At 42.9% G+C, this 25,773-nt stretch overlaps 1 protein-coding gene across 40 annotated transcripts in view; it reads left to right on the plus strand.

The window, feature by feature from the left end:
• The window catches only part of ZBTB20 (zinc finger and BTB domain containing 20), a 770,327-nt gene that overhangs the window by 714,003 nt on the left and 30,551 nt on the right, over positions 1–25,773 (plus strand). For all 40 annotated transcript variants that reach the window (XM_041765260.1, XM_041727104.1, XM_041773515.1 and 37 more), the window contains one exon: positions 18,832–20,436. In XM_041765260.1, the coding sequence (XP_041621194.1) occupies positions 18,832–20,436 (1,605 nt within the window). The remainder of the gene's footprint in view (positions 1–18,831; positions 20,437–25,773) is intronic.

The following is a 25,773-nucleotide window of genomic DNA, read 5'->3' on the forward strand; positions in this document are numbered from 1 at the left end:
TTTCTCTACTCCTCTCCAGCATGGCTTTCTCTTCCCTTTAGCTAATAAGAACTAATGCTCTGTAAGAATTGCGCACGGCTTCTTTGGATGCCTTCTCAAATATTCTCTCACCCTTAGTAATCTCTAAGCATTAGCCAGAGGACAGGTACCATATCCTTTGAGTACTAAAACTTTCTTTAAAATTTTTAAAACTAGTTCTCTTAAAGCATAATCTTTTTGAAAATGTCACATTCTAAGAAATTCTTTTGTGATAGGTTCAAGTAGCTCTGTATTACCAATAACAAACTTATGTGTTGTTCTCGTGTACTTCTTCATTGTCACAAGACATCGGCAAGTTCATTATTTTGTGGAAGTATTTTTTAACTTTTTACTTGGCCTGTATTGTTCTCTCTGATGGTTGAAGACATCCCTAAGACCACTGTCACTTGGACACACCGTATCTGCAATTACTTCTACTTCAAGATGGTGTTCTAGAACCAGCTAAATCAAGTGTTACTTTCCTCTGCTATTAAATTACCTCTAAAACACATAAGACAGGGATCCCTGGGTGGCACAGTGGTTTGGCGCCTGCCTTTGGCCCAGGGCGCGTTCCTGGGGACCCGGGATCGAATCCCACATCGGGCTCCCGATGCATGGAGCCTGCTTCTCCCTCTGCCTGTGTCTCTGCCTCTCTCTCTCTCTCCCTCTCTCTCTCTCTCTCTCTCTCTGTGACTATCATAAATAAATAAATAAATAATTTTAAAAAACCACATAAGACAGTTAGCTTATTACTATGAGAAATTACATAAACGACCACCTGGAAGAACTCTGAATATGAGTCTGTATCATTTCACAAGGAAGAACGAATTCATAGTTGATGCCAAAATGGACCTTGAGTTTTCCCTTTCCTCTCCAACTCCAAAAAAAGAATTTCTTCCTCCTCATTTACCTTCAGTATTTTTAACTAGGTTCATATTATCAGTTTTATACCAAGATCTCATGCAGTGTTTAACCAGGCATATATAATTTTTTTAAGATTTATTTATTTATTTATTCATTCATTCATTCATTCATTCATTCATTCATTCATGATAGAGAGAGAGGCAGAGACACAGGCAGAGGGAGAAGCAAGCTCCATGCAGGGAGCCCGACGCGGGACTCAATCCCGGGACTCCAGGATCACGCCCTGGGCCAAAGGCAGGCACTAAACCGGGGGCCACCCAGAGATCCCCGGGGCATACATAATTTTTAAGAGTGCTTGGTGTGCCATGAAGAACACTACATGATAAATTGCGAGAAGTGAAGTTAACTTTGTTATTAATTTTTTTCAGATCATTTTCTTTTCTGTATAATCTTTGCCTTGTATCTCAACTGGGTACTTAGATATAAAGGAGACAACAGAAGAAGGGTGTACATGCATTTGAGCTACAGAGCATAATTCTGTGTCTTTACAGAATGTGTATTATAATACACATGCCAATTCTAGACTTTAACCATTAAATGTTAACTCCAAGGGAAAGGATGCATAGCCTTTTGTCGGGGAAATGCTGTAGGTTTCTGCATGTAGGATGCGGTGGTTTGGGTTTTTTTAAGGAAACTCCTGGAAATCTGGTCTATTCCATTTTGTTCCTGAGGGTCTCAGAGGAGTGGTTGGATCTTGGGCTTCTCAAGTAGACAGTAGTCCTGGGTTAACATACTGAGAGGCACTCTAAGCTGACCTGGTGTCCTTGGGCAGTAATACAGGCAGAGGCGTCATGCAGAGGCTATTCTTTCCTTCCAGAAGAGGGACCCCTCCAGGACAGGAGATGTTGACCTGGAGGCTTGGTATTATGGTACAACAACTGGGCCTTCCTCTCAGTCTATGAACCTCCTAAGAAGATACCCACACATGCATGCTGTGTATGCGCTCTTTTTAACGTGAACTCCAGCCTGTGAATGCATTTTGCATATCTTTACTCAACCTCCCTATATTTCCATTTCCTCATGTGCATAATGAGAATGCAAATAGTACCCATCTCATGGGGTTATTACAAGAATTAGATGGAATGCTATATGTAAAGCTCCTAAAACAGCACCAGAAAGATAGCCAACCTACAGTGAATTTGAGCATTAGCTCTAGTTTAAATGTTTTACATTATTAAGTAAACATGTACTAAAATTGATGCAACATAAATGACGTATATCGTAGTAGCAGGGCCCGCATCCTTGCCCCTGAGAATGACTGGGAAGAGGTCTGGATCTGGAGGAGAACATGTGGGGCAGTCACCCTCCTCACCTCGGGAAAAGCCTAAAGGATGGCCCTCTCTTGGCCCCTTCTCAGATTCAGGACCAGGTCGACTGGGAAGCCTCTCCATTTTCTTTTTGCCTTCTTTCATGCCTTTGTTTGTCTTGGTGTGGGATTTTTTCCCTAAAAGTGGAAGAGGACTAGTATTTACTAAGCATTCACTGTGTATCAAGTACATGCTATCATTCTTACAAAACGTTCCATTTTACTGATAAGGAAACTGCAGCTCAAACAAGTTAAAAAAAAAAAAAACCTTTTTGATTGTTTTCTTCTTGGTATAAGGAAGCTTTAGAGTATTATTTATACGCTGCGACAGTGGGATAGTATTGGCCTATTAAGTCCTTTCTTGTCCTCTAGTGTGTTCCAGTCAGTGAGAGTTATGGGGAACAGATCTGTGTTTGCTGTCTTAGCTCAGGCCCCATGGTAGCACCTGTACCCACCCCTGCTAGGCCCTTCTTTCATCAGAAGCCCCTGCCAGCACCAATACCCGAAGAGGCCAAAACAGCAGTTCCTCAGGACGGGCAAACGGCTGTGCTGCTGCATCCCTGGGCCCTCTCCAAAGAGACATCCTTACAACTAAAGAAACTCATCTTTCAGCTTTTTGAAATCCAGTCTGCCTGATGGCTTCAGAGTGTTTTGAAATAATTGAAAATAGAGGCAAAGTTAGAAGAGCAAATGTGTTTCACTGCAGAGGAGGATTGCTCTGAATCACCCAGCTCGCTTAGCTTCTTCTGTTCCGAAGCAGTTTGCGGGAGTCAAAATAATGTATATAATCTTAAGAAATTCAGTTGAGACCTGTTGGCTCATTGTACCCAGTAAGCCTTTCCTGTCCCGTGGTGCCCACATCGTTTTTGGTAATGGAGGTAATTGTGGACATTTGCTCTTCCTAACTCCAGAGCACTTTTGCAGCTGAGTATAGCATTCCAGGGACACATGGGTATGGAACTTGAACCACAGGCCTCCTAGTAAAGAGGTGCAGATCAAATGCTTAACCTAGATTGTATGTATGAAGTCCATATAAATCCCAAGTCAGAGCTTTAAAATAATGACGTACTGAGTGGCAATTTCTGCATCTCATATGCGATATTCCTTAAATCCTATGTTGACACCTAACCAGCAGAATCCAAAGATACAAATTACGTGGCGCAATATTTACAGAGAAAATATATGTATAGCTTGAAAAGTAACAATCCCTCAGGGTTGCAGTCCCACCAAGAGAAAAAGAAAAAGAAAAAAGTAGCAGTTGCAATCTGAACTGTCAACATTGTAGCCAAGAAAAGACCCACTATAACAATAGAGAAAGCGAGATTGGAGACAGAACATCTTAGTTGAAGGAGTCTGGACCTACAAGAAATATGTTTGAGAAAGATTCAGAAGAAATTCTAGGTAAGACAAATTATCCCCATTCCTCAAATGACATGCTGGCAGTTAAATTATTAAATGCTTATTTGGGCCAAGCGGAAGAACTCGTGAGGGCAGAAATCTTTTCTTGTTCACTGCTGGATCCTTAGCACCTAGCAGAGTGCTTGGCTCTAGTAGGTGCTCAGCAAATATTTGTTGAATGACTAAATGCATGAATGAATGTGATGGGGGAAGAACAGGGCAAGAGCAAGGGGAGATCGCGTTTGTGAGCATTTTGCCCATTTGTGAAAGTATAGGTGATTTTTTTTTCCTGGATTTTTTCCTTCTGCAGACCTATAAAGCAAAGTGCATCATAGATACCCTCTGGTTTTTATGCTGGGAAAACAGAACGGTTTTCTGTTGGTTGTAGGCTGCTACATGTTTTGATTCTAGTAACAATATGGCAGGGTTAAGGTCAACTTTGTAGTATAATCTGGTGCCTGTTTTTGATAGATATCATGAAAATAGATACTTATTTTCAAGATGCTCAAACAGATGATTAGGCGAAAGCTCCGGCAAACCTTGAAACAAGAAAAAGGAAAGGTTTTCCCACTTCCACCTCGCATTTCTGTACCATCCTGCAGAGTTTCCTGCAACCCCACACCTCCTTGTTTCACCCTTTTTCCTGGTCTGATCCTTGCCTGTGCTGTCAGTCTAGCAAGGAGGCCGTTCTTGAGAAACCCACCCCGCACACTGTGCTCCCCAGCTCCTCTCACGGGGCTGGCGTGATTCGATCAACAGCAGGCAGAGCTGGCCCAGGGAAACAAGAGCTTGGCTTAGAGTCCCAGTGCCCTCCTGCTGGAAGGGCCCTCGAGAGAGTTCTTCACACCCATCCTCCCTCAACTGGCTGGACACTAGAAGAATGTGTAGGAAAACAAACTCCTGGCTGAATGAATAGAGGATTAAATGAATGAGAGATGAGTTCACTCCTCCAGAGTCTCCATCATCCCACTCGAATAGAAAGCTAACTTTGAAGCCACTCTGTTCTCCATGGCACGATTTTGTATATACTCAGCGCTGGAATATGGTTGCCATCTGTGGCCGGTGCATAGGACTAAGGAAGCACTGGGGTGAGTAGGAGGGGGCCAGGAGGGAAGAAAAGAGACACTTAAAACGAGCTAATGATCTCCTTTGTGTTGGAGTCTAGGTTTCAGAACTTCAGTCCTATACTTCAAGAACAAAACACCAGTGTGCCTTAGACCACACCAGGCGCCGGTCCATCAGATAAAACCTGCCCTGTGTGGTGTTCAGCCACTGAGCCTCAAGAAGTTCTGAAAGTGAAATTAAAGGAGCAAACTGGGGAAACTGAAAGGAGTAAAAGCTTAGGGAAAAACACAATCAGGAGGGCTCCGCAGATACGCGTCTTTGGGGTTACCGTAGTTCAAAAATGAATCTACTAATTAAAGAGTTGGAAAATGCCATAAATCCCAGGAATTTAAGGATCTTTAGAAGAAATGAGATACTTCTCCATACACTCGGAGCACATTGTGATCCTTTAGTGGAATCTCAGGGTGCGAGTGACCTGGCTATTGTGTATTGCTGCGCATTTCAACGGTTGATTGAGAGTTACAGACAGCTGTACTAGAGTCATGGGCAGGTGGTCTTTTAAAAAACAGAAAAAAAGCTGTAAAGCAAAGTCAAATAAGACCAGAGAACATCTCTGAAAGGCAGTGAATAGTTCACACAGCTTCCTAGTTTCCCTGATATTATCTGTATGAATTGTTGGTTATGGTACAGAATGATATTGATGATCTATATACTGAAATCACATGCCAGGGAACAATAATTAAGCTGAGGGTATATACACTAGAGGGAAAAATTATTATGGTAAAGTTAACTTTGCTTTTGAAAAAGGTTAGCTAGGGCAGCCTGGGTGGCTCAGCGGTTTACCACCGCCTTTGGTCCAGGGCATGATCCTGGAGACCCGGGATCGAGTCCCACGTTGGGCTCCCTGCATGGAGCCTGCTTCTCCCTCTGCCTGTGTCTCTGCTTCTCTCTCTCTCTCTCTCTCTGTGTCTCTCATGAATAAATAAATAAAATCTTTAAAAAAAAAAAAGAAAAGAAAAAGGTTAACTAGTTAGTTAAGCACCACATTTGAAGGCAAATATTGTTATATATTTAGCAGTAGTTCTATTATATCAAGTTTGAGGGATTTACAGGGTAGGGAGATGGAAATCCTTTTGGCCTTGCAGGGAAAGAATCTCATCAGGGATATATATAATGTATGTTTAGAAGCATTGACAATCCTAGGCATGCACAAATCACTTATGAGAGCACAAAGTGATAGCCCAGCAGTGCATCACGCTTGGTGCCTTAGAGTGGTTGAATCAGTAAATGTTTATTGGCTGCATGTGTCTGGCCTGGACTTTCTGTGTCTGCCATCAGTGACAAGACACACACCTGTGACTCAACAACAATTAGAATATTAGTACCACCCTAAAAATCTGTCGGGTATACAGTTTCTTTTCCCAGGAACCCTACGTGCCTCTATATTTGCATCCCTGTTAAGCATAAGGATCTTCATTTTACAGGTGGGATAACTGGTCTACAAAGAAATAATTTAATTCTTTGTCTTTAAATATGGAATGATTCATAGTCATTATATGACCCAACTCAATGTACTGTTTTTTTCCACATTATTTTAGGTTTCCAAGAAGAGAACGTATTTTATCTTTCTCATTATTATTTTTAATTGGTTTTCAGAAAAACTGAGATAAAAACAGAATCTAACAAATATCCCATGGAGATATTTGGTGTTCTCTTTTCTCTTGAAGAATAAATTAAGACCTTCTCTGCTCCTCTCTCCTGGCTCTCTATGCAGATAGTCAAAATCCCATGCCAATTTTCAAACAAATAGGAGCTCATTCTAAAAGCTGGATCACAGTCCCCTCTGTTGAAGAAATGGCCTTGTAAATAAATTCTGTGTAGAACTTGCAAAAGTTATTTTGGTTCTAAACCTTACCAATTTTACCTGAGCATTTAAAACAGTACCAGTATCTGACCTGGTTGTAAGTTCAATAATACATTTATACCTAGTATGTGAAAGGCCAAAGAGAAACCTAGTGTCTAATTCCCACTGGTGACCTACAGTAAATAGTGTGTATTTACTTATTTACTTTGTAAATGAGGACACCCAGTGGCCACCAAGTGAAAATATTCTAAACAATCTCTGACACTGTTTATGCAAAAATGCATGCCCAGGTATTAAAGCTGATTGGTAGATATCTCTGTAACGTCTGCGAGCAAGCAATTTAGCGTCCCTAAATTAGGCAAGAGGGGTGGGAGTTTGGCCTAACCATTTTTATGTCACATCAGAGATTGGTCGTCTCTTCTCACTTTGGGTTATAAGTTATGGCTCTGCTCTGAGCTCCACTGACTCCTCAGCTGACAGGAGGACCTAATGAACTGTCTCTTGGGTGAAATGGAATCCAGGAGATGAGGACAGTAAGGCCTGTGTCAGAAACCGTAGTTGAATGAGCACAGTTTGTGAGAAACTCAGTGAACGCGTCAAAACCCAACTGCCTTAGACCTTAAATTCATACTGGAAATAGAACTATGGCTATTCCCTGATGAGAGACAGTAGATGGTAAAGGAGAGGGAGAAGAGCATTACCCAGAACTTCAGAGACAGAAAGACCCCCTGGGACTATAACATGCAGACATATCTCCAAGGAAAAATGCTGCCGGAAGTTCCCAGCTACATTGTCAGCATGTTTGGCCAGTTCAAGGGAGACTTGATCAAACAGATACTTAGTTAGGACCTACTCAATGTTAGGTAGTGTGAAGGCTCCAAAAATTCGTAGTTGCAGCTATAGTTAGAGCAAGATAAAGTACTAGCCTTCGGGAAGCTTGGAGTCTTCTTGTAGACATAGATAAGTGCGAATGAAAAGAGACTAATCAATCATGTACTGAATTATGTGGTCCATGCGTAAGATGTTCGGATTTATTCCTCAGCATTCGGTTGCAGGAAACATCTCCTTGCATTTCTAAAGCAAATTTAACCTGAGGCTGCTATTGTGAAGTTAGAAATTTCATGAAGCTTCAGGCTCCACTCCCTTCCCCAGACTTGTGCAGGACTCGTGAATTCAAGGGAGAGGTCAGATCCTGAGTCAGTAGTGGTCTCCATCATCTACATTGGTGGTCTACCGGACCAAGACCTGGGTCCATCTGACTACTAGTCACTACTGCATTAGCTGTATTTAGAGATGCCCCTCCCAGTGGTCCTTGCCCCCAAATCATCACTTTTCCTCTAGAGGCAGTGCCTTTTTCTGTCCAGCCTCCAGAAATGTACCAAGAACTTACCCCAATTACAGTTGTGTGTAAGCAGAGACTTCAAACTTTATTACCTTCCCCATTTGAGGGGTAGTTGAGTATTTTTCTCCCCTGTCAGACTACCTCAGTCTAACTCCAAGGCACCAGTCACACCCACTTCTCCCTAGAAAGGGCCTAGCTTAATTCTCTTTAGAAGGCCTAGATTCCAAAAACAAAGCCCTCTGTCTCAGGGCTTTGTCTTTAAGGCGTAGCTTCTGAGTCAGACTCTGAGGCCACGACTTCCTTAGCCTTTCTTAATTGCCGTATTGTTAGGAAAGTCTTCTCATTCAGTTGGGGGGGGGGGGGGTGGAGACCAAAAAAGAAATTAATGTTTCAATCTATTACCTCATCAACCAGTTGGAACTAAGAAAAGAGAGAACTCAGGATGGACTCCAGTAATCAAAGAAGGCTCCACAGAGATGGAAGAACTTTGAGTAGGGTTCTCGAATGGTACCTAAGGGTTAGTAAGTACAGAAAGCACAGTATTTTAGAACACAGGACAAATTCAACAGGAGAAGAGAATTAAGAATAAATGGATAAATGCAATACATGCAAGGGATGGCAAGATGTCCAATTCCTTATATTAGTGCAGAGATTTTATTCGGGGGAAAATGAGAAAATGAGATCAAACCAGTGACATAAGATGAGATCATTAGAATGTTTCCTATAGCTATAGAAGGCTCTTACAGCTTAATATCATTTTTCCTATGATATGTAAATAACAAAAATATTTAATGAAAGAACACATAAAGAATACAATAAAAATAAAATAAAATGAAATATCTTAGTCCTTATTAGAATAATTATACAGTATGCCTTCTGCTTCATTTACTTAACCAGTGTCTCCCAAGCTTTTGAGTTCCAACAACATTTATCTAGGCTCTTCATCTTAGCATAAACCAGAAGGACTTACATCTTATTCTTTCTTAAAGAAATCCTGTGCTTGGCTTTATAATGGATCATCCTAGGTGGGCTGTTGAGATGTAGTTTCAGCTACTTGTCTTAAACTAGCCCACATCAAACCACCTCTGTGCTTCTCACTTCACTAGTAATCCAGAAAAACAAATTTACCTTTTTCCGTGGCTCTTCCTTGTTGCTTTGAGATAGAAGGCTTTCATTTTTTTCAGTAAAACGATCTATCATGGCTCAAGCCCATGCCCTCTATAGAGAAGTAGTGTAGCCCCTTCTACCGACAAACAGAACTATGCTTGAAAACCAGTTGTCACATTGGAAGTAACTTATTTTTTCTAGGAAGACATAAGCAAAGAGAACATTTGAACGTAAATCTGAAGATCTGCTTCAAAAGCAGTCTCAAAACAGTGCAGCAACAGAGGACCAAAGGAAGTTCTGTCGATTGGGAAGCCCTGTGATTATTTTAGTAAAAAGGTTGTTTTAAAACGACGCTATGGGGTTCTGTTTTCTCAGTCGTTGAAGTTCAGATAAAAGTTTTCCCAAAGTCAAAAAAATTAATTTCTTACCTAACCATACTTTAACAACCAGTTGATATTTCCCAAAGGAATGTCATTCCTGGGAGTTATGCTGATCTTTGAACTCACTAAAGATAAAACTTTGTTTTTCCTTTAAGATAAGTATATGATGGTATAGAGATCAAAAGAAAAACAGACTAGTAAGTAAGAAGATGCTGGTTTTTATATAAACACTTTTAAAATGTATAATTTCTTTTCAAGCAGAAAAAAAAAGGACCGAACTTATTAACTGTACATTTGAATATAAAGATTCTTCTTAAGGCCTATCCAAAGCAAAGTTCAAACTGCATACTTTCACCGTGAATTTAAGTAGATCCTTTTGTTCATTTTTGTATCCCACCCACGGATGCAGCATCTCTGTGTTTTTGTTCCCCAGATTTAGTGAACAAAAGAAAAGGTTACAATAGGGCAGCAGCTAAATTTGTAAGGAAAGAGCTTTATAAAAAAAAAAAAATCAAACTCCTAAAAGGTGTCTCAAAAGGTTTATGATATAAGAGGATTTAAAGGCATCAACCTCAGATTTCATTGACTTTCCTCCTTAGTCCCAGCAGGTCCTCTCTCCTCAAGAAGAAACCATTTCATTTCAGCTTCAGAATGAGGGCATAGGTGTCTTTTAGAATGTTGTCTAGAATTATAGCTGTCCAATGCCTTTGTTCCCAGAGTTAAAACTTAGCTTTCACAAGCTGTACTCTAAGAGAATAAAGAAGGTATTTGAACATTCAGTGTTTTATGCCACTGGAATCAGATGCTCAAAGTGTAGAAATTCATAAGGCATGTAGCTTGATAATACCCCAAGCTGAAGGTTTAACTTATATTTAGAATGGGTTCCATAAAGTTGATGTTCAATTACTTCTTGATTGTTTGATTATATCCTCACCTCATAACTAAAGGGATTTCAATTGGCTTAAAAGAATACTCAATACATTAGTGAATATATAGGAAAATATACTTATACATAACTATAAAAAAGAAATCAGCCTTGAAGTAAAATAAGGAATTGACATTTGAGTGAGGCTAAGGAGTAAATTTTACTTAGAATAGCATACCATGAGGTTCCATATTGTTGCAAAAATGGAATCTAAATTTTGATTCTGAGCTCCAGGTATGATTTTCACAGGGTCCACAAAGATAAAAGTAGAACCAGCTTTTCCTGGGCAACGAGGTCTGAGAGAAGCTGATTGATTAATATACATTTCAAATGTCAAAGGTCCTTATCGATGAATTTCTTCCACTTTTTTTTATTTTTTAAAGATTTTATTTATTTATTCATGAGATATATATAGAGAGAGATAGAGGCAGAGACACAGGCAGAGGGAGAAGCAGGCTCCATGCAGGGAGCCCGATGTGGGACCCGATCCTGGGTCTTCAGGATCACACCCTGTACCAAACCGCTGAGCCACCCGGGCTGCCCTCTTCCACTGTTTTAGATTTCAGATCATCTATGGCCTTCTGGATCCATTTACACAAGGGTATTCTCAGTAAATGCTTCACTCATGAATTGGTGAAAATTAAGTGACCCCCAAAACAACTGCTTTCATATCAGTTGTATTCACAATGCTAGATGCATAGTCAGGCACTTCTTAGTCCCTGCTTGGAGGTAACAGACTGAGTGTGGAATCAAGCAAACCAAAGGCCTGGGCTCTGAGGGAGACTGTGACAGCCTCCAGAGCCTAGTAAAAAAGCTTCCTTGGGACTTTTCCTTTGGCCCTGAAAATCCTACCGGTATTATCAGTCTCTTCCTATCCATGAGACAAAGCATAAAGCTTACTTTTTGGTAGAGTGAAAAGAGTAGAAGGACGACAAGAATGGAGACTTGGTCCAGATTTGGGGATGGGCCTGAAGATCATGGGGCAAATGTATTCCTAGTTCACAATTTTGCCCCCTTGTTCACCATTCTTGAAGCTTAGGAAAACTGAATGGTATAGCAGAAAGAAAGAAGGAAGAAAGGAGTGAGGCAGGGGGGAGAGAGGAAGTAAGGAAGGGAGGGAGGGGCGAGAGAGGGAGGGAAAGAGGGAGGGGAGGGAGGGTCACGAAGGGAGAGAGAAAAACAAAGAAAGAAAAGCCAACTGCTGGGGCACCGGGGTGGCTCAGTGGCTGAGCATCAATCTTTGGCTCAGATGGTGATCCCGGGGTCCTGGGATCAAGTTCCTCATCAGGCTCCCCGCAGGGAGCCTGCTTCTCTCTCTGCCTATGTCTCTGCCTCTTTCTGTGTCTCTCATGAATAAATAAATAAAATCTTAAAAAAAAAAAAAAGCCAACTTCCATTTTGGAAGTACTACAGAGCTTTCAGGTGAACTCTATCGTGTTGGCTAGATTAGAAGTGCATATTAAGTTAAAAAAAAAGAAAGAAAAGAAAAGTGCATATTAAGTTTATATTTTTAAATTCAATTTATACCACAATGTCTCATTGTTAACAGTCAAAAAACATTAAAGGATGTTTCCTAGTTCTTCCATGGATCTGTGTTAACTGTCAAAGGGGATCCACTCTGATAAAAACCTGTGGTTGGCCTCACCAACTGTCAAACTATCTAGCTCTGTTACATTCCTCCAGGTGTCAGCCAACATTAGTACTTTATCATCTACATTCCTGTTCTCTTTTTTCTCTCTTCCTTTTCAATCCTCTTTTTATTTTTAAACCATTCTCTTCAGAAAGGTAACTGCTGTCATTTTGGCTAAGACTGTTGAGTTTATCACATAAATTAGCATCCAATCAGCCTCAGTACATGGGAAGTATCAGCCCGCTAGGCCCGCTACATCAGATGCAGGATGAGGCAGCACCAGTTTCCAGAGGCTCTGATTACTCAGAGTGGTTAAGAGCAGCCTAAGGAGAGATACTGGATCCTCAATTCATGGGTCTCAATTTGGGAGGAGGAGGGAGACACAGACCTCTTAGAGATTCTAATGAAAGACACTGACCTTATCCTATGAAAGTAGAAACATACCCATTCATGAAAACATGTGGACACTCCTAAAGTCCAACACACGTACTTCCCAAGGACCTTTTAGTACTTACACTATACTCCCGAATGAATGAAAGTTCATTATGTGTATGAATGAAAGTTCAAGGAATAGGAAAGACAAACCCAAGTACAGTACTGAGATCATAGAATGGTGTTATAACCACTTTAAGCAAGTTAGAAGGTTGACTATCTCTATCCTTCTAAAATAATAACCATTTACTACAAAAGTATATATAGCCTGTTTCCAATATTCATAGGTGGTGTCCTTCAGAAAATATGTTTGGAAGTCAAATTGCTGAAAGTTGAACAATTGATTTATGTTGTATGAGAATAATTCTGTTACCAGTGCTAAAAAAGAAAAGAAGGGAGAAAAAAGAAAACAGCCTCTAATGGTTCCTGTACCTTGGGCTTAGATGACTGGGAAGATAGAGGACAACTCTCACTCACCGGGAGACAGCCCAAACACCCCCCCACACACACACCCAGGAGTGGGTACATAACGCAGTGCAGCTGATGACCCTCCCACGGTCCCCACTTCCAGGAGGCAATGACAGCTGGGCTATGCTAGGTGTATGGAGCCAAGATGAGAGAAAGAGTCTTGTTATACAACCTGTCACCTTTTGTTTGTGTGTTTTCCCCAGTGCCCCCGGCCACCCTCCAAATGATACTGGCAGGCCGGTTCATGGACCCAGAGGCAGTCCCGCAGGATCAGCCAAGAGGATCCTTGCTTGTGTTCAGGATAGGAATCAAACACAAGCCAACAGGAGGTGAAAGCAGAGTTAACTGAAGGTATAGAGAGAGTGCAGGTTAGAGACAGAATGTCTGAAACAGTCAGAAAGGAAAGGAGGGAGTCTCTTCTTCGCTTAGAGTCTGGGGGTTTTTATTGACAATTGTGGTCTGGTGTCTGTGTCCTCTCAGGCATCCAGAAACTGGTCAGAACAAGGACAGAGTCCAGGTGTCCATCATAAGTGACTTATTCTCTAGAGCCAGGGGGTCTTGGCGTCGATATGTCTAGCGCCGGTGGTCTGGAATATGCACATGATGGCCATGCCTGGTCACTCCTTAGATGTTATCTGTTGTGCTGGAAGCCTCCAAAGAAATCATTAACTCCTTGTCCCTTATAAGGAGGACATACATGAAGCCATGTGTAGGACAGGGGTGTAGGCCCTAACAAGATTTAGAAGCAGGAAAGGGAGCCAAAAGCAGGTTTTTATGGAGTCCTTCAGTTTCTCTGTCTCATAAGGATTGTGAAGATGCCAGTGAGATAGAAAGTATGTGGAGGGACATGTGCTTCAGATGGTGAAAGCTGTGAGCAAGAAAGCTCTATCCTCCCATCATGCAGAGGCTCTGTAGTTGACCACCACCCCTGCACCCTGCATGTAGGCCAAATGGATATGACCGAAGTCTTGGCCCTGGCAGGGGCAACAGATGTAGATCTGGGGAGGAAGGGACCTGAATCTTCCCCAGGAGAAGAATGGGTCTTTTCGACCATGACCCACTTGGTACGTAACACCAACACACAGTAGCTTAGGACCATCACTAATCACCTAATATATGAGAGAGCAACCTCAGCACGATAATGGTATTGGTGTGCAATGTGGGAAAGAGTGGGATATGAGAGCGTGGGCTGGGGAGGCCTGGCCACCCTAGCCCTAGTTTGTGAGCTGACCCACTTACTTCATGTGAGCCTGGTGACCCAGATTGAATGCTCAAGGGCTTTTCGGCCCTGCCATTTGACTTAGACCGAAATTCATGTTGTTGACTTGACCGAAATTCATGTGGGTTTTAATTTGAGAGCTGGTGTTTCCTCCCAAATCACAGAGACTTCAAATTCCCGTCTCCCTCTGTAGCACCTCACCCTTGCACTGGTCTCATTTTATATATCCGGGCTGAGAAAGGACTGGATTTCACACCTAATTAAAGGAGATTGTATTGCCTGCTGTTTCCTTTCTTGTTCATTTTCCCTTGTGCACAAGCAGCTTTTCATTCTCATGCTAAGTCCTATCCCCCCCGGACGCCCACAGTTGAGGAGACAGGCAGGAGCTGGGTTCCTGCAAGGCAGAGCCAGGCCCTCCACCGCCTCTTTCGCTGCAAGCCCATTTCTCCTTCGGTACTCACCCTGGGTCCGCCCCATCCGCATTGTGCAGGCTCACAGAACACTCATTCAGGATACATGACCACTCTCGGTGGTAGGATTCCTTGCGTGTTTCCAGTGAATGCCATCTCAGGCTGACTGTATTTTCACTCTAGTGGAAAGGAGGTCAGTTATTATTTTTAAACACACAGAACCATTGTCATCACTCTTTTCATTTTACCCCATCAGTTCTATGTTCAACACCACCTTGGGGTATTTTTGGGGTGAGGCGATGTCCCCAAATATACATAATCTTTGTAAAGTTGTATGGTTTTGTGGAGTTGAGAGGGTGGTTGGTGTTTTCTTTTTCTTTCTTTCTTTCTTTCTTTCTTTCTTTCTTTCTTTCTTTCTTCTTCTTCTTCTTCTTCTTCTTCTTCTTCTTCTTCTTCTTCTCTCTCTCTCTCTCTCTCTCTCACTCTCTCTCTCACTCTTTTTTTTTGAATAGCCCAAATGCCTATTCAGTGCCAATCTAAGAAAGAATGGAGTCAGCATTTTCACACCATTCCTTCCTATACAGTCCCTGAATAACCATCTAATCAAGATTTGTTTTCAATGGGGAACAAATCTTCTACAGTAGAGTATTTCAGATTTATTCCATTGGAATCTATACATTAATGCCCATTGGATGAAAGGACCTGCTTTACAAAAGCCTGGACATTGCCTTGCTGTGGCAGAAACTTTTTCCCACTGTATTAGTGCTAAATATAAAAGAAAGCCTGGGAAAGAATTGCTTCAGCATTGTGTGCAGGAGGAACCAGGCGTGCTTGAATGGAAAGGCAGGGTCCCCCATCGCATCTGTACCCGTATCAGCAAAGCCCATTCAGCCTTTCATAGCTGCTCACTGCCATGTGGGACCAGTGTACTCGGGGAGATGTTTAAAAATTGTGTCTATAAAAATCTAACTAGGCTTGTCTCGGGTCAGGTTGTACATGTGTGCAAGTTTGAGTTTTAAAAACTGTCTCCGTGGTTTCTAATGAAGTTGGTGACAGTACTGCAATAATCATAATTGAGACTATTTAACAACTTTTAGTGATTATCTCTATAGGGTTACCTGATTGTTTAGATAGACTCGACCAAACAAGCACTTTCAATTTTTCTCATGAGATTTTAAGTGTGTGTGTGTGTGTGTGTGTGTGTGTGTATGAGTATGTGTAGTATGAGGACAGCTTTTGCTGTTGACCATTTCCTACTCTAGAGCAACCTCTATCATCACTTTCAGTATTTTTATCTTTTCTTCTATGTCCTGAGGATTAGGATGGCCTTAGATCCCTAGGCAATCCGAGTTTCATCCTTCAGTGACCCAGTGTTATGCAGTGAGAAAAGCATCAAGGGGTGTGGGTTCTAATCCCAACCCTGCCTCTTACTAGCTGTGTAAAATTTAGGATAAGTCACTTCAACACTTTGATCGCCTCAACCTTTTTCTTACATCAAATAATAATAATAGGACTTGTCCTAAAAACATAAGTATGGTTTTAAGGAAAGACTAAGATGTTGTATGTGAAAGAGTTTTGTACGCTATGAAATGTTATGTGGATATTACTGATTATGATACTTGTCATAGAGTTTCTTCCCAGAATTATCAGAAAGAAGATGACTTTTCATCACAAGCGACAAGCCTAGTGATATTGCTGTGACTGGGCTAAGAGCAAATGTATGTTTAAAGAGTGTTTTCACCTGTGTGGAAAAAGGTTACTTAATAAATCCATCCTACTCAGAGATGGTGACTTTATTAGAGACTCAACCAATTTTAGTGCTTACTGTTTTACTTAAATAAAAAAGACTTCAGTGATAGTAAAACTGTATATAGAAAACTCTACGTTTTAGTGCCAGGACAAGTTGTTTGATCTCTTGCATTGTTCCATTTATAAACTAAAAAAAAAAAAAAGTCTTTTAAGTTAGATTTACTGAGACTACATTGATGTCCCAAGGCCTAGAAACATGAACACCATGCTAATTCAAGGGTAGGTGTAGAAGCAGCTGGAGAACATATTGAATAGACTTTTTTACACAGCTTTACAGGGGATCTATGGACACCTAAGGGCCAGACTTCATTTGGGGCAAAACATGCAATGCAATGAAGCAGGTAAGAGTGTGAACTCTAGAGCCAGACCCCCTGGATTCAAATGCCAGCTCTACCACCAGTTGCCTCTGTGGCCTTGAATGAGTTTCTTAATTTGTCCAGCTTCAGTTTTCTCATTTGAAAAATGGGGATAGTAATAATACTACCTACATGATAAGGGTTGCTGTGATGATTAAATAAAATAATATGTTAATACATGGTAAGCGTTAAATAAAGGAGGGTTTACTCTTATTGTTCTCATGCTCTATGTGCATGGGGGACTCAGCAAGAACTTAGAATTTGGTCTGCTGATTGATTTCCTGAATACCTTCCTGGGTTATTGGGGCCTTCCTCTGGGGCTGTACTTTGTATTAGCACAGTTATAGAGGATTCACCATGATTCTTTAATCTGGCAATGACAATTTGCTTTTACAACAGTGGAAAAAAAAAAAAACCTAGAAACTGTACCCCAGTGCAATATTTTAGGCACATCACAGACCAAATGGAAGTCAGGACAAGAAGGAATTCTCTTCTGTAAAACTCTTATGCAAATCATATGACTGAAAGTGAGCATAAGAGCCTCTAGGCATGTCTTAAGGTAACTGGATATGTGTGAGGCTGACTAAATGTAAAGATGGGAACAAAGGAAATAAATGAGTATATGAAAGGATGTGGCCGCACCTACTGAGCTCAGACAGCATGCAGAGATTGAGTGCAGCAAGGTAGAGCTGGTGTGGTTCCGACTCTCTTGAACTGGTCCTCTCTCCTAAGGCAGAGGAGAAAGAACCTGAGGAGGTGGGCATTCCTCCCATCCCTCAGATCATTACCTCTGGGGGCTGCTCCTCGCAAGACACAGGGATGCCCGGTCACAGGCCAACAATCAGTGTTTGGGCCACCCTGGTTGTGAAAGGCCCACTTGCGTGGCCTCTCTCAAGGTGACTGTTCACCTACGAAGGCAAGAATGGGGAATCTAAGTGAAGAATGGTTCAGAAAGAGGGATTCTTTAGAGCCATTTGAGAAGTGAAGTAGAAAAATAGGAAAGCCCTCAAACTTAGTGGTATAGCCACCCATTTTAATTCTCAGTCTGCAATCCAAATGTAACCATTTTCCCCCGTGTGCAGAGCGCTGGGTGTTAGGGTGGCAATGGGTCAGGCTATGGACAGCCTCCGCATAGCTGACTGTTGTTGCCTTCCCACTGGGAGCCCTTTGATACTTCCCTGGAGCAAGTGCATAGAACACGGTATTGCCTAGGGTGATCATACAGCCCATTCCTGGTTTACTCCTGCTGTCCTCACCTAATTATGAACAGTGCTCCCTTTCACTCACAGAAGTGCCCAGCTGGAACTCTAAATATGATCACCTAGGATACTAAAGTCTCCCAGGTCAGTGCTGCCATGTCCAACCTTTTTAAACACTCCTTCCCTGTTCAGCTTCAGGAAATGCAGAAAACGACCATGTCACATACCACCACTCTAGAAAGTCCTCAAACAGGTTGTCGGAGATGCCAAGAAGAGTGTGTAGATACAGAAATCAGTGGGTGAGTGCCGCTTTAGCTCGCAGGCTGCAGCCTATAGCCTGTCCCTCAAGTGGAAGACATGGTGACAGCTATTTGGTGGATATCTTAGTGTGGATTGTTTGCATACATGATGTGGATTCGGGAAATAGACATATAAATTAATAGGAAGGGAGTCAAATTTTTGAACTATGAATATTGTTGCTGTCTATGGATAAAATCAGAAACTGTGGAAACCTGGGGAAAATACAAGCCTTCCCAAAGGACCTCAGCTTAGACCTGCGTAAGGTAGAAGTAGAGCGTTCCATGAGAACCTGTCTTCCATTTGTTTCTCGGGTCTTGTGTGCTGAAGCTGTAGGAAGAGCAGGCAAGTGACCCATCTGTTTATTAGGCTGTCCTACTTCAACTGGCAACCCTGGCTGCAGCTCTAGGGCATTAATAGAGATTCGATACCCAAAATAGCTGGGATATTGTTGGAGCCAAATTGAAGGCCTTTTTCTCATAGGCGGTCATCCCGGCAGCCCGATCCCCGTGCAAGGCATGTCCATCTCGCCGCAGAGCCCGCTTGTGTGTGCGAGGTCTGGGGTGGGGGTGCTTCCAGGAGCCATGAGCGTAACCCACCTGAGACCTGGGCGTTAGGCATGCAGTCAGCTAGCTCTGACCCACACACCCTGTCTTGTGTCTTCTGTCTTGCCACCGTGCAGGTGACATCAGTTGCAAGGGGATGACCGAGCGCATTCACAGCATCAACCTTCACAACTTCAGCAATTCCGTGCTCGAGACCCTCAACGAGCAGCGCAACCGTGGCCACTTCTGTGACGTGACGGTGCGCATCCACGGGAGCATGCTGCGCGCACACCGCTGCGTGCTGGCAGCCGGCAGCCCCTTCTTCCAGGACAAGCTGCTGCTGGGCTACAGCGACATCGAGATCCCGTCCGTGGTGTCGGTGCAGTCGGTGCAAAAGCTCATTGACTTCATGTACAGCGGCGTGCTGCGCGTCTCGCAGTCGGAAGCCCTGCAGATCCTCACGGCCGCCAGCATCCTGCAGATCAAAACCGTCATCGATGAGTGCACGCGCATTGTGTCACAGAATGTGGGTGACGTGTTCCCGGGGATCCAGGACTCGGGCCAGGACACGCCACGGGGCACCCCCGAGTCCGGCACATCGGGCCAGAGCAGCGACACCGAGTCGGGCTACCTGCAGAGCCACCCGCAGCACAGCGTGGACAGGATCTACTCGGCGCTCTATGCGTGCTCCATGCAGAACGGCAGCGGCGAGCGCTCCTTCTACAGCGGTGCGGTGGTCAGCCACCACGAGACGGCCCTGGGCCTGCCCCGCGACCACCACATGGAGGACCCCAGCTGGATCACGCGCATCCACGAGCGCTCGCAGCAGATGGAGCGCTACCTGTCCACCACCCCCGAGACCACGCACTGCCGCAAGCAGCCCCGGCCCGTGCGCATCCAGACCCTGGTGGGCAACATCCACATCAAGCAGGAGATGGAGGACGACTACGACTACTATGGGCAGCAAAGGGTGCAGATCCTAGAGCGCAACGAGTCCGAGGAGTGCACGGAAGACACCGACCAGGCGGAGGGCACTGAGAGCGAGCCCAAGGGCGAAAGCTTCGACTCGGGCGTCAGTTCCTCCATAGGCACCGAGCCTGACTCGGTGGAGCAGCAGTTCGGGCCCGGGGCGGCGCGGGATGGCCAGGCCGAACCCGCCCAAGCCGAGCAGGCCGCAGAGGCTCCTGCCGAGGGCGGCCCGCAGCCGCACCAGCTCGAGACCGGTGCCTCCTCCCCGGAAAGAAGCAATGAGGTGGAGATGGACAGCACGGTCATCACCGTCAGCAACAGCTCCGACAAGAGCGTCCTGCAGCAGCCTTCGGTCAACACGTCCATCGGGCAGCCATTGCCAAGTACCCAGCTCTACTTACGCCAGACAGAAACCCTCACCAGCAACCTGAGGATGCCTCTGACCTTGACCAGCAACACACAGGTCATTGGCACAGCCGGCAACACCTACCTGCCGGCCCTCTTCACTACCCAGCCCGCGGGCAGTGGCCCCAAGCCTTTCCTCTTCAGCCTGCCACAGCCCCTGGCAGGCCAGCAGACCCAGTTTGTGACAGTGTCCCAGCCTGGCCTGTCGACCTTTACTGCACAGCTGCCAGCGCCACAGCCCCTGGCCCCATCCGCAGGCCACAGCACAGCCAGTGGGCAGGGCGAAAAAAAGCCTTATGAGTGCACTCTCTGCAACAAGACTTTCACCGCCAAACAGAACTACGTCAAGCACATGTTCGTACACACAGGTGAGTGCAGGCTCCCCCTGGGGGCCTGGAAGCAGGCGGTGGGTGTGAGGGGGCCGTGAGGGGGCCGTAGGAAGAAGGGAGGGCAGACAGCAAGGGGAAGGGAAGGTTTGGAGTCATCTTTCAGATTTGCAGGAGACCCCGCTGTCAGCCATCTTCTAGAAGCCCCAACAGTACCCCCATTGTAGGAATGAAGCATCCTGCCACCAAAGCTCAAAATGACAGAAACCCTAGGGAGAAGGGCCCAATGGGGAAAAGTCTGACAAAGAATCTACAGGCACAACATCCCTTAAATATGCTGAACTTTGCGATACATTCTTTGATTCTAGCTGTTTCGAACTGGAAAAGTCCTTGGAGATTATATACTCCAGTCACTTCATTTTACAGATCAAAGTCATACAGGCAGAACAGGGATGCGAGTTGCAGTGTGTAGTAAATTCTGTATGAACCATCAGCTTGAAGAGGCCACAACAAGGCTGATGCAGGCTTATGCTGTATTTGTGGTCCCTAAAATGAAGAAACGTGATAGTTTCACTCTATTTTCAATTGTTTATTCTCTTTTTGACATCTAGAGACCACAGTCTGGTCTGGGCACTACCTTTTCAAAAAACAGTAGACTGGGATCCCTGGGTGGTGCAGCGGTTTGGCGCCTGCCTTTGGCCCAGGGCGCGATCCTGGAGACCCGGGATCGAATCCCACGTCGGGCTCCTGGTGCATGGAGCCTGCTTCTCCCTCTGCCTGTGTCTCTGCCTCTCTCTCTCTCTCACTGTGTGCCTATCATAAATAAATAAAAATAAAAATAAAAATTATAAAAAAAAAAAAACAGTAGACTGATTGGGACATATTCAGAGGAGTATAATCGGGATGCAAAGGGATGCAAAGCCATGGCGTATCATGGTTGAAGGTCCTAGGGCTGTTTCAACCTGCAAAAAAGAAGACTCAGAGTGTCTTGTAAGCCACATCCAAGTATTTGAGCTTTGGGGGCAGCATAATATAGAAAACTGGAGCTCTGGAGCCACATTGCCTAGACTCGCAATTAGACTTAGCCACTACTGATGTCTGTCACCTTTCTGTACTTGTTTCCTTGTCTATATAATGGAGATGGTAATAATATATCTCCCTTAGAGTATCGTCTTCAGGATTAAGTGAATTAATATATGAAACTCTTAAAACAATTCCTGGCACATAATCAGCACTCTATAAATGGTAGCTGACATTAGCACTGTTAGCTTTATTTAAATGGTTGGGAGGAGAGAAACATTAAGCTTGTCTTGGAGCAGGTAGAGCACTACTTATCCACCACCCTTCAAAAGGTAGAACTGGACCAACGATTGGAAGCTATAAAGGAGACTCTTTCAACTAAATAAAAGAAGCTGCTCTAAGATAGGATAGACAGCCTCCAAAGGGATTGAGTTTCTATAATTAGAGGTGGTCAGAGAGAGAATGATCATTTCATAGGGATGTTGTAGCGGGGCCTCAGTCATTAGGTGACTAGTTGGGTGGACTGGTGTTTCATCCCTGGATTCTGTGATTCTAGAGCTAAGATCTCCTGACTGCCCAGCTAGTGCACTTTTCCAGCTCAATTATGGAACATAGAAGTGAGAACTTCATGGATGCTCCTCCATATAAGTGACCACATATGAGATATGATTTCACATAGATTCTCTTGTATCTGAAAATACTTATCCCAGTGGTGATCCCCGTATTTGAAATTCCTATCATGAGCCCCTCTTCTGGTGTACCTCTGGTTCCAGAGCACCCCTGTTAAATGACAAATAAGTTGCCAAAAAAAATTACCTGCTAGAATTACAATGCATGAAAACAAATTAGTTCCTCCAAGCAACCTTGTTTCTCAGTTCAGCTAGCTGATGATAGGACATAAGGCAGATAAAAATTTAAGTTGGAAAATAGAATGGAAGGAAAACAACAGACACTGAGACAAGTACCCAACATGGAAGTGAACAACTAAAACAGAACATTCCTTACGATGCACTTTGCCTTCTTCACAGTCAACTTAAGACAGTAGGTAAATCTGTATGTGCCTTTGTGTGAATCAGTTGTTCTAAAGGAGGATGTTTTCACAACTCCAATGCAACACAGTAACTCACTACTGAATTCAGGAAGGAAATCAGGTAGTGATAAGTCACTATGTTTATTTAGGGTAAATGTGAATGTACTGATAACCTGAGATCAATCAAGGGCAATTTCCCATGTGGTATGGGCATCATCATCATCATTTGGTAAATTGACCAAATAGTAATATTTTTAGTTATGTGGCACTTTATGGTTTACAGAGCGCTCTCACATCGTTTGTCCTTTCTTCTTCTGAATTATTGTCATACAAACCATCAAACTAAATATTAGGGAGGAAAAAGAGACCATTTGTGGAAGTGTCTCATTAGCCAAAGTTCACTTTGCTGGTCTGGGATCCATAAACATTTCTATTCTCCCTCTCCCAGACCATGCATCTCATCCAGTAGACCTACATGGGTATAAAACTCACTTTTCTGTAAGATCACATACTGAAATAAGACTGTAAATTTGCAACACAAAATTTTCAGTGCACTATCAAAAATTGTTTTTTTGCTATATAAACACATTTATCCAGTGGATTCACTAAAGGATTCTGTGGTTAACCCAAATAACTAGATTTGCCCATGAGAAAACCAGTAATGGGTTTGTACATTTAGACCTCGTAGATACAAAAGCTATGAATAAAGTCATTTTCTAAATCTGAGTTATGCTCAAAGTGTAGCCTTCAGATTTCTAGTAAACTATGAAGGTCCTCAGTAAATCATGAAGGTTTTATATTGGTGTGTATAACATGGCAACATCTGGGAACAATTAATTATACACAGATATCACTTGAGCACCTCATTTAGAAGAAGAGACACTCTTCCCATTCACCCTGAATTATTTGGCAGTGGCAGTTTGGAAGGGCCATCTGTCTATCAAGACTTTTTTGTCTAGCTGAAGGAGTCCATAACCTAACAAAGTTAAAGAACAATTGGTCTAGATTTTTCAAAAGGCAAGACAGCCTGAACATATGGAAGTAATTCAGGACCTGGATTCACTGTGGCCTCCATTTCAAAACAGAGTTCTCTCCAATTTCTTGGGAAAACATAAAAAAAAAAAAAACCCAGAGCCTCCCAACTTCATAAGAGCCCAGTGAAAATGATAAAAATCCAGAGCAAAAAGTCTAAATGTTGGTCTGAAAAGATTCTAGAAAGTATCAGGGACACTTGGAAGGATAGGGATGGTTTCAGTATTCTCACCTATAACCTAATCTAAAAGAATCTTACTAAGAAAGAGTAGCTTGACAGAGCTAAAAGGAAGGAGATTTGGGTTCTCTGCATCACAGCTATTATGCATGCTACCTGGCTTTGCATTTCAGTCACTCCAACATTTAACGTAAATAGTACTTACTATCCACAGCTGCAGGGAATCTATTCTGAGATGTGGACTCCAAATAAAATTCTGTGGAGCTCTGTGTTAATGATCCACATATTCACTGAAAGGAAGTATTTGAAACAAATAAGTAGGCTATTGTATTGACTTTGGAGCTAAGCTCTGCGGTAGAGAACCAGGCAGCCCTGGGGGTAATGCATATTCCATAATGGCTGTAACACTGAAACTTACAATGGGGACATAAGTGAAATTTATACTAGAATTCGATTATTTGGGTTCTGTTTTGATTCCTTTAATTGGCTGCATGGACTTAAGCAAGTCACTTAATTGTATAACCCTCAGTTTCTTTGAGTTTATAATGGAAAGAATAATTTTCCTGCCTTTTGAGTAGCTGTAAAGGTATCATGCATTTAAGAGGTTTTCATAAAAGGTAAAGTACTAGTTAATGTTTAAAAAAACCCATCATCATTATTACCTGAGCCCCCTCCACCCAAGAGACACTGACTTTCTTTGCTCTATCTCACATCTCTGAATAATAAGCTCTTGACAGATTTCCTTCCTCTACGGAATTCAAACGCTATAGCCACGTGATACTTCTTGGGTTTCCCCTGAACTTCCTTCATAACATCAGCATTTTTTTTTCACTTCTGAATGATTTTTTTAAGAGTATAAGAAAATCCCTCACCTAACTACTTTCTCTACTCCCCAACAAACCACAGCGGTACTCCATTTCTCCCAGGAGTGTCTCAAGATCACTTTACTATGGCTTCATAAAAGTTGTGAGATACGAAACTAAGAGTTAAGGATGTATTTGAAAACAAGAGAGTCAGAGAAAAACAGATAACCCAAACCATCCTGTCATGGAACCAAGCGGGGCTCCTCTATGTCCCCTCCCCTCAAGAGAAAAAACAAAAGTCAAAAGAATGGGAAATAGAAGGGAAAGACAGAGGACACAGAAGGACAAGCTTTGGTGTCAATGTGGATACAGAAGGCAAGCAACAGGGAAAATTCAAAGATAACCCTGAAACAGTGGTTTTCACCACGTGATTCCCATTCCAGCAGCATACAGATTCACAGGCCCATCCAGACCTGAATCATCCATCCAATAATCTGTGTTTCAACAAGCTCTGATTCAGTGTAGGTTGGGAATCATTTCCCTAGACGGCTGGGAAAAGGCAAGGATAGCATCAGGTTGTTTGTGTTATGTAACATGGTTCTCTAAAATTCCACTCTTAAGAACCTATGCATTTGGAAAAAGTAAACCAGTTGAAAATAACAGCTTGATCTTATCGTGGATAAGTTATAATATGGGGGCAAACACCTCATTTATGAGAAATGAGCTAAGTTTCTCAAACTGCACGAGTGACCACAGCAAATACGTGCCTTGTGGCACTTAGAAGAAGTACTGACTTGTATTATCATTATGCAGTTGTCTCTACACCTTCCCATTATAATGTGAATTCTGTGAGCCAGAAATAACTGATAGGTAGATAGATAGCTGGAGATAAAGATAGTTATATATCTTATATATCAGCATACCCAGCATAATACCTTACATACGATGAACATTCAATAAATATTTGATCAGTGAATTAATCAAATGACCATGATGGCTTTGGAGGATTTATTTACCCCCAGGTATAGGGGATATTTATTACCCTCAGGTAATATATATATTTTATATATATATATATTATATATTTAGGACATATGTATAGGACATCCAGTTAAATTTGAATTTTGGATAAACAACTGTATTTCTAAGCTAAGTATGTCCCATGCAGTCCCATTCATTGCTTTCCTGAAAGTCAGATTTAACTGGTGTCATGCATTTTATCTCGCAGTACTATCCAAGTAGAACTTTCTTTTAGGACCCAATCTTAGGACTTTTTGCTTTTTAACCTATATATGGGGGCACCTGGGTGGCTCAGT

The sequence above is a fragment of the Vulpes lagopus genome, chromosome 1 (assembly GCF_018345385.1).
Source record: "Vulpes lagopus strain Blue_001 chromosome 1, ASM1834538v1, whole genome shotgun sequence".
In the NCBI taxonomy this organism is placed as follows: domain Eukaryota; kingdom Metazoa; phylum Chordata; class Mammalia; order Carnivora; family Canidae; genus Vulpes; species Vulpes lagopus.